Source organism: Blennius ocellaris (assembly GCF_963422515.1).
Source record: "Blennius ocellaris genome assembly, chromosome: 16".
NCBI classification, from domain to species: domain Eukaryota; kingdom Metazoa; phylum Chordata; class Actinopteri; order Blenniiformes; family Blenniidae; genus Blennius; species Blennius ocellaris.
The window spans coordinates 7,423,135-7,433,339 of NC_137665.1; the positions used below are offsets into that span (position 1 = coordinate 7,423,135).

At 39.8% G+C, this 10,205-nt stretch overlaps 1 protein-coding gene across 1 annotated transcript; it reads left to right on the plus strand.

Annotated features, from left to right (window-relative positions):
* Window positions 1–488: 488 nt before the first annotated feature.
* samd9l (sterile alpha motif domain containing 9 like) lies at window positions 489–9,054 on the plus strand. Its single transcript, XM_080511374.1, has 6 exons — window positions 489–605; window positions 949–1,025; window positions 1,426–1,463; window positions 1,840–1,883; window positions 2,465–2,510; window positions 3,699–9,054. The coding sequence occupies exons 5-6, from the start codon at window positions 2,507–2,509 to the stop codon at window positions 8,330–8,332; spliced, it is 4,638 nt and encodes a 1,545-aa protein (XP_080367500.1). The 5' UTR covers window positions 489–605; window positions 949–1,025; window positions 1,426–1,463; window positions 1,840–1,883; window positions 2,465–2,506; the 3' UTR covers window positions 8,333–9,054.
* Window positions 9,055–10,205: the final 1,151 nt, after the last annotated feature.

The following is a 10,205-nucleotide window of genomic DNA, read 5'->3' on the forward strand; positions in this document are numbered from 1 at the left end:
AGTTTAAAAAAAAAGAAAATCCTTTCCACTCTTGCTTATGCTTGAGCATTTGGAATAGTGGGGTATTTCGCTGCAAAATTGCCTTAAAATTACTTCTATTTGGTGTTATATATGATAAAATTTAATTCTAATATATTCTAATCACTTTCATGAAATTGATTCTTAATTCTGCAAAAAGTGAGACTTCTGCCTCCAAACTCAGTATATTTGGAAAAGAATATTGAATTCAAAATAGTAATTCTTGGAAAACAGTCGGGACACTGACCTTTTTCTCAGAATTATGACGTTTTTGATCATAAAATGCTGACTGTATATCAGGCTTTTGAACTGGTACATGTAATGTTGCAAGCCGCAAGTGTCATCTTATATTACAAGGTATGAATTTTACCATGAGTTTGTCGAGGTTGTTATGAATAGGGCGGGGCTTTTTTTGTTTGTTTTGTTTTTATTTGTTGGTCAGGCTGGAAACACGCACTCATAACTGGCAACCCCACTGCTGGAGGAGCGCGAGGTCTCCGGTTCCGCTCGTCCGCCCACTCGAGTGACGCTGCGCTCGGTAACAGGAACGCGACTCCTCTCGGTGTCCACTCTGGAGGAAACTCAAGGTATCGTTTGTTTTTTAGAATGAATTAAATAAATAAATAAATAAATAAAATGGTTTTAAGAGCTGTCGGCTTCGAAATGCGAAATCTAACCATATATCTAGCGGTGGTGAAAGTGGATACGCTGAATCACGACTGCAGTAATGTTTACATTGTTTAGTTCTTTTTTTACTGGTTGTAGTGTCGCAGGCTGTTGGTGATATTGTGTAGATTTACGAAGTGATTTTAGCGTGGGGGTGGCGGGGGGATCTTTACAGTTTATGGTGAATATCCGGTGGAGGTGACGTGCAGTCGTTTCCTCACAAACGAATCCTAAAACCCTGATCAGTCTCGGTTTGTGCTGCAGGACCGCAGAGACTCTCACTGACTGCCACCCCGAGCAGGACATGGACGACGACAGGTTTCCCTCAATATTTTACTCAGGTAGGAACCATGTGAGTTTTCACATTAACTTCTGATTCGGCTGGTAAGGGGAACGTAACTTGACATGCATTGCGACTGTTTGTCTAGATGTTTTCTGTACTATGGATTTACACCCGTTTGGACCACGTTCACATTGGAAATCGTAATATCTGGACTTCTCAGATCTGGACTAGATGATCCTACAGAGGCTAAAAACATTATTTAAAAAAACCAAAAAACTTTCAGAGTTGTAAAACCTTTAAAAAGGGCACATTCCACGTCTATTTTTTTTTTTTTTTGGTACTTGGGCCACATTGGCCGAGGTCCAGATCGAAAATCACTATACCTGAAATACCTGTCAGACTCCCTCAACATCTGTGACACCCTCTTCTGAAATCTGCTCCTTTGTTTCCCCTGACAGGATAAAACATGTCTTAAATGTCACGCCCTCGGATTGAGGTAAACAAGAGTTTGATTCTTAGTTATGAAGTTATTGACATGAATATCATTATTCCTGTATCTTATGTTAGAATTAAGAGAAGTGTAAAACACAGTTGCAGATTTGTGAAACCTTTCTTTTGTGAAAATATCACAATTAACTGTTTTTGGCATATAGACAATGTTGTCAGGGTCTCGCACATGTCTAAATCTTTCATTCAAGAGAAGTCTAATTTGTCATGTTTTCTTAAATGCACGAATTATGGACTTTCATATCTCTCAGTACAATGACTCAGCAGGGAGGGTTTCACTGAACCAGAGCTTATCTTTACTGACATGTTCATCACAAATTTGATCACTTGCCACTTATTAATGGGCTGAATTATTTCTTTTGCAGATGGAAAGTCTCCGAAAGTTTTACTAAAAGAGAAGAAATCATCGGTGAGTAATCAAGATTTCTGTTCATGCCCCTTTTGGGGAAAAAAAAACCCTTTCTTGAGTTAAATAAAACATTTTCAGCATAAAAAATGCGGGTTTTATATCTGGTATTTATGAAGTAAAACATTTTGTAAAATTGTACTTTATAAACATGCGAGGTGGATATGCTCACTCTATCACCCACTTCTGCACTATCTCAGTAAAATGGCATTCTGCATGTACTATTTGACATTTTGTCACATTCTTTTGGCTTTACAGACCATGTTGTTTGGTTTGGTTCTGAGTGTTTTGTTTTAGTAAGTCACAGCTCTGGAAACAAAACTAAATTCTGACATCGATTTCAGAAAAAAAAGGTGAAAATATTGAGATTCAAATGATATTTTTGAGGAAACGGTTAGTATTCTTTCATGCAAGAGACGTTTAATATGTTGTGTTTTCCTAAATGCATGACTATGCACTTTCATATCTCTTAGAATGACTCAGCAGGGAGGGTTTCACTGAACCAGAGCTGATCTTTACTGACATGTCAAAGTTTAATCAGAAAAGCACTTGCCACGTAATGGGCTAACTTATTCTTTTTACAGATGGAAATTCTCCGATGGTTTGATAAAGAAAGAGAATAAACCATGGGTGAGTATCCAAGATTACTATTAATGCCCATCAAAAAAAAAGAAAAAGCTTTTTTTGAGTTACCATATAGTTCCCAACAGAAGAACACTGCCTAATAGAAGAGCACCCCCTCATGTCTGGTTTATTACAGAATTTCAGTCACTTGTGGCTCGTGTCTGCTGGTAACAAAAGCTATGTGTTGGGCCAATCAGGATGTGGAGTTGAATGGAGGGAGACAGGGAAGTTACCAGTGGTTGCAGAATTGCGGCTGTTTATTCTTCTTTATAACACATGCAGTACTCACATAGGTCATTTAACACACACCAACAAAAAACTACACTTCCCAAAGCATGCTACGACTTCCCACAATGCACTTGACATTTAAAGTGAAAGGCTAGGCCTGTAACAAAAGTCAGATAATTAGCATATTTTACAAAATGTTTTAACTTGCACTCGCACGTTGCCAATAGACTTGCACCCAGAGGTTTACAATTTCACACTGCGCATATATTGGGAACTACGGGATGTCTGTAGGAGCACTCATCTTGTCTCTGAGAGTTTGCCAGCTGCAGCCGGCAATTTAATACCTGCGGCTAAAAGCTAGTGTGACACTCAAATATTCACGATAGTCATTTTCAGTATCTAAAAACGAACTGCCTAACGGCCATTTCAATCAAACCAGCCCCAAAACACATTCATTTTCTAAAAGGGAATAATGAAGCATCTGCTTGTATTTCTTTTTACAAGTATGTTAATAAAAGAATTTTAAGTTCTATAACTTTCATCACTGGGGCCTCTATCAGTCTAAAAAAGGTAAGATTGTTGATTTATAAATAAACTGTATTTAAACAAAATGACATTGGCTGAAATTGAATAATAATGAAGAGCCCCACCTTAGAAATTTGTCGCCAGCCGCCACTGTGTATATATCAGGTATTTATGTAATCAAATGTCTGTTTTGAACATTTTGTAAAGTTGTACATATTAAATCTAGTACAAGAAAGACAGGAAATGAATAGAGAAGTCGCAAACAGATCAGTAAAATATTGTTTTGTTATTATTTAAATTAGATTGTGTTACTAAATATAAAATTCAGAAAGAAATTGATCCTTTGATTTTTTGCCAGTACTGAACAACTCCTCTGCATTTGTATCATTCTGTATTAGATATGTATAACCCATTTATTTAAATCTGTTTTCACTATTTTAGCTGACACACTTGACGGATCACCAAAGAATTGGAGTGAATCCCAAGTGAGCTCCTGGCTAAGATCAATCGAAGTGAAAGATCACTACATCGAGAAGATTTATAAGGAAGAAGTCGATGGAAAAATTCTTCTCACACTTGATGAAGAGTTTTTGAAGTCGAAGATTGGCATGAAATTAGGGCCAGCTCATTTTATTCTTCAGAAAAGAGACGAGCTTCTTAAGTCCCTGCAAAAATGTGAGGAGACGAAAAAGATACCCAGTGGCACAAAACCTGAAGTGGAGCGAAAGAACAGTCAGAAATCCGCCCCATGTCTTTCCGAAACAAGTGAAAGTCCTTCAGAGCAGATCCATTCCACTCCAAAACAATCCACTCAGTGCTCGGTAACTTCAAAAGAGGACTGCAAGCCAAGGCCTTTTGAGCAAGATGCCATTGATTTCATTTATGTAAAGCACCGAGTCCTGCAACCTGAATCGGGTGCTTTCAATCTGATATCTCCGTGCCATGAGTTCAAGTCTTTTGCTGTGGCTGCAGGATTGGACCGCACGAAACTCCAAGCTAAGTTTGCCAAAGAGGTTTTGAAATTCGCGACGGGCTGTATGAATATCAGAACAAATGGTACGATACATTTTGGTGTGATGGACAGCAAGGAGAACGCAGGACACGTTCACGGTGAGATAATCGGAGTCCCCGTAAAAGAGAAGGACATTTATGTCGATGCTTTGGACTACATTGAAAAGAGTTTCTCCTCTGAAAGGGAACATGTACGTCAGTGTGTGCGACCGCCGAGGTTCATTGAGGTTATGGGTTTAGAAAACACTGAGGAAAAGAGGTACGTGGTGGAGGTTGACATAGTGCCCTCACTGAAGATTGTCAAGAGCAAGGTTTACGCAGTCCGCCTGCCGAACTTCAAAGAGTCAACCAACAAAATAGAATACGAGAAAGAAGTGATTTTGCGAAGGGTCGGCTCAAAAACGGAGCCAGTGAGTGACAAAGACTTGGGTGATTTTTACCAGCGAGTCAAAGATCGCGACACGCAAAGAGATGACGCTGAGAAAAATCAGTTCCTCCGCGCTCCGGGGATGTGCCAAGACCTCGGAAGAAAACTCACGATGCTTATGACGAGTGGAAAAAAATTCATTGAAAAGGAAAAATGGTTCATACTCGTCACAAACAAATTCTTGCCTGAGGATCTTTGCAACATTGAGTGGCTGCTTAACTTGAAGATATTCTGCGTGTTTGACTTTGACCCAAACTCCAAGATATCTGGACTTTGTAGTAAATACCTTCAGCATCATACCGCAAACATGCATTCCCTGCAGAGCTACCGGATGCCCAGTGGCATGACCATCAAAGAATTCTCCGACCTCTTGCATCTCTTTGAGCAAACAAGTTGGATCTTCTGCAATGGTCGCACTGACTTCAAGGGAAATGAAACTCCATGTGATGAGATGACTTGGATCAAGACAAAAATTACTTTGCTGCGGGAATCTGTGTCTTTGATCTGTAAACAAATCCTACCAAAAGGGGCATTTCAAGTCATTTTTCTTCTCACCTCTCCAGTGGAAAAACCACTCTTGCACACTTTTTATGAGTTTTTCACAGACATGGAAGGTCACGAGGACATCATCTGCATCAGTGAATCCGAGATCAACTTCCAGAAGTGGCAGAGCTTTGCAGAGGGTTCATGTGGAAAAGAAGTGGTGAACAATTCAAGTGTTGTTGGGATGAAAATGAGCCACGTCAATGCAACTCTGCAACATGCGCAGCCCGTCAAAGCATGTGTCAGAAAATACTTGCCGGTCTTTGTAAAAGCAACGTGTGTACTCGAAACACAAGTAGAGGAACAGATGTACTGTTTGGAAATTCTGACTGTTGGTCATTGTGATGAAACGAGCGAAGACTTCATCAATGAAGAAAAAGCCAACATTGAAGGCAAGTTCTACCATGGGGGGAGAGTGAATTGGTTGAACTTTTGGCTTGCTGAGAACGAGCATGTTGGGGAGGTGATTAAACGGGATGCATATCATGACACTTCGAAGCTCCTAAAAGATGCGTTGAAATATAATGCAGATCAAACTCCAGTGGTCATCATAAACATCTATCACCATCCCGGCAGTGGTGGAAGCACTGTGGCAAGACAGGTACTGTGGAACAACAAGAAAGACCTTAGGTGTGCTGTTGTGAAGCCTTCGTACTCGGTGGGTGTTGTTGCTCAACATGCTGTTCAACTCAGAGAACACACAGAAAAGGATCCACAGATGTGTCTCCCTGTGCTGCTTCTGATTGAAGATTCAAACAAAGACTATCTTGATGATCTCCGGAATGAGCTTGAGGTTGCCATCAACACCAAACGAGTCCAATATGGAACTCTGTGTTTCATTTTGCTGAGCTGCAGACGTTCCAATGATCCAGAAAAGAGATGCAAGGATTCTCCATTGCAGAACGTGTCTGTCACTCACAAACTGTCAGCTGAAGAGAAGAGAAAGTTTGCTGGAAAACGACAGGTGCTTCAGGAGCATTATGAGATAGACTTCATTCTGACATTTGTTTTGATGAGCAAAGAATTCACTGGTAAATATGTTCAACAGTTTGTGAAAAATTTGCTCCATGATATTGAACGTGACTCTGTTGTCACACGCCTCATTCACTATGTGGCATTGCTCAACACCTACATTCAAAGCTCTTTCATCTCCCAATCCCATTGTGAAGCTTTGCTTGCTTTACACATTCACCTGGAGAGGTTCCGCCAGTATCACTTTGAGAAGTCCCTCAGCGAACAGGCTAAATTAGTCTTTTTGCATCTCAGAGATGACAAGACGCACATTGAATCAATCAGGATCATTCATCCCCTTGTTGCAAAAGAAATCCTCCAGCAACTTCTGGGACCCCAACAGACCCATTGCAGTTTGGCATTAGATTTGCTCCATGAAAATGTGCTTTTTGAGCACAGATTTGGAAGGGATGACTATCTGTCTTTTTTGAGACAACTTTTCTTGAGAAGATCAAGAATAAGCAAAGGAGATGAATATGATAGTTTTTTTTCTCCTCTCATCGAGCATGTGTGTGAAAATGAAAAAAGCCCAGACAAAGCAATTGAGCTGCTCAAGGAAGCATTCCAGCGTTTCCATGATGATCCATTGGAAACATCATGGAGCTGTCCATTTGCACAACAGCTCGCTCGTCTTCATTACACTTATGAAAGGTTTGAAGAGGCCAGACACTGGGCAGAAACTGCAGCTAAACAACTGCCAAATAACTCGTATATACTTGACACCAAAGGGCAAGTGTACAGAAAATGGTTCCAAGCAAAGTGCAAAGCCCTTGAGAATAAACCAAAGACTGCGGAAAACACAGCAAATGCCGTGGAGACAGCACTCACAGCCCTGGAGTGTTTTCAAGAATGTGAAAGAGCAGCAAACGCAGACATGAACAACTTGAACAGTAATGGATATTTTTCTGAAGTTGAAGTTGGCTGCAGCCTACTGAAGCTCATCTCGTCCTTGCAAGTGTTTTCCAACAGAGGTAATGGCCATTCAGAGTGCATGAAGTACCTGGTAACAGATTACATACCTGAGGAAGTTAAAGATGCTTGGGAACCATTTCATGGGCCTTTGAAAAAACTCCACACATCAATGCAAGATGCTTTGGAATGGATTTCAGAGGATCTCAGTTACTTTCAGACAGACATCGCTTCAGATGAAGTGGAGACTCCAGAAAGTTCTGAAGAGAAGATAAGTCATCCACTGACTTGGCTATCAAAAAGGTCTGCAGAGTATGGGAAGTACTTCAGTGAAGCATACCCTGCTGCCTTCCTGCAACATGGGCAGTCCATCCATCAAGCCAATCTAACGCCTTTCCAAAAACGTATGATCATCTACCGTTTTGGAGGAGGTAATGTAACATCCATCCTCTCCAAGTTAACAGACCAAACCAATTCAGTGTGTCTGCTTGAGAATATTCTTTCTCTTTACCCAAGCAATCCTTTAAGGGCCAACTTTGGTCAAAGGGATATTGTCAATTACATCACGACCCAGATCTCTCTGAACTGCCTATCGCCACAGAACAAACAGGTAGCACCTCTGACAGAGTTGCAGGCACTCTGTCGTCAGCTTCCACCTGACAAAAGAAAATGCTGGCCAAATGCGCTGTTTTTGCTTACATTGCTGTTCTGGCCTGAGGATAATGACACAGACCATGAGAAAGAAACAAAGTATGAAATTGTCCAGTCAGCTGTAGAACACTTGGATAAAGACTACTGGAACAAGAGGAAAGACATTCCTCAGCGGAAACGAAGGCTTTACACCCATTTCTTCCTGGGAAATGGGAATGGATTGGACAAATTTGTCCACAAGAGGAAGTTTGAAAAAGTGACCAAGCTCTTGTCGGTCTCCGAGAAACGCATGAAGTGGTTTAGTGGTGCAGCATGGAAAATGCCAGAGATCATGAAGATGCTGAAACAAGTTTCTGGATGGACTGAAGATGGAAAAGTGTATCTCCAAGGCCCTCAGAAAAAGAAGTTCAGTATCCTGCCTCTTAACATGCCTTCAGTGCCTCACAGCAATGAAAATATTACCTTCTATTTGGGGTTCACCTTCAGAGGACCTGTTGCATACAACATCATTGTGAAAGAGTAGTGCTGAACAATGCTGGATGGTGAACCTGCCGATGCCAGAGTCCGAGTTCCACTTCGGCACCAGGAGCATGAAAGGATTCATGAAAGTTCACACAAACATTTAAGCTGATTGCCATTAAAACAAAGTGAAAGTAGTGTGAATATTGGCTTTGCAAGCTGTAAGATAGCTAAAACTATGCATCTGTTGGCGTTTTATTTTAATATGGATATAAGTGCACCTAACAATGAAAGCAATGCCATGTGAAAAGTGAAAAAATTTGTAAATACAATCATGTTACAACACAGCAAATTGACATTTAATGGTCTGAAATGTGTTTATTCTGCAATTATGGTTTGTATGTGTTTTTGATCACACCTTGTCGGTAAATGTATTTTCACAGATGCAATGAAAGAGATTGTGGAGCTAGTTAACAAGAAATGTAATTGTGTGTCATTATTCACAAGGTTGTGATGCGGATATAGTGATGGCAAAACAACTGAGTGTATTACATTACCATGAGTCATTGCATTTTTCTTTCTAGACATTCATAAAGTTTAAACAGTCATAATACTCATGTTAACAATACTTTATTATGAGCACAAGAGCAATGTTCGGCACTGTTAAAAAAAGAATGCATACATTTTGTGTAAAAGACTAATGTTGTTCATTCAAACTCACGATGAAACTGCAAATGTAAAAATCTGTTTTTAATGGATGCAATGCATTTTTCATGAATACTTGGAAGTTCTGTCAATAAAAATAAATGCAAATTTTTGCTAAATACAATGGATTCTTTTTCCCCCAAATGTAGTTCTCTGTGTTGATTATTGAGTACCTCAAACTGTCAACTACAAATAAACAACACAACATTTTCACAGTGTAAGTAAAAACCCACAGAGATACATTCACCAACATCGACCAACCAATAAGAAGAATACAGACAGGAGACACCTGGAACATGACTGAATGTAAATAGTAACGAGACGTGGGAAGCCCACCCCCTTCAACAAAGTGGTTGAACAAGAGAATGGACACAACTGCCTGAGGTAAGGGTAAAGAAGAAGGGAACAAATGCCCTTGGTTGAAACTACTGCGGCCAGGTGACAAAGACATGCAAGCACCCATCACACGTATAGAAAATCTGGATAGTAAAGGCAGGTGGTTTAACAGCCACCTTGGGCAGTGGACGCATTCGAGACACGAGGACTGAAACACCGGTATAGCATATCAGGCAAACTATGTAGGTCTGCTTCTGTGGTGTGAATGGCGATTATCTCGCATCATGAAACACTTGTTTTCACTCACTGCGAAAGAATGTGAGCAGACAACACTGCAATTAAATATCTTTTAAAAACACTTGTGTGTTGATCCACCAGTTGAAACGTTCATTTGTTACACTCAGAGTTTAAACAACTATTGAAAAGTTTTGTTTTTCAATTTAGCAGACAATTTTTAATCTTTCAACAGGAAAACAAAAAGTTTCACATGTACATGTCATAGACAGTATTGGTTTCAGAAATGTGCTTTAGATTTATATAATTATATCAAGCATTTATTGTAGACAATTAAATTATGCACCTACTCAATATAACTCAATTACAGTAAGACAACATTTCACAACTGGATTTTTTTGTTCATATCCATTTTCTTATAACACACTCTGTTTATTTGCACATTTTATAATGACTACATCTGATAGTAGGAATTGAAAAAGTTACAGAATACTGTCACTTTACCAAAACAATATTAAGATGAAGTTAGGATATACTTACAATGTAGAAAACAGTACTTCCACTGCCACAGAGCAAACATAGTAATTTTTGTCCAAGTGTGCTTGCCGTAGTATTCATGTCAGCCTTCATGGTTCCATTGTTTTGGTTTTCCTTCGACTCTG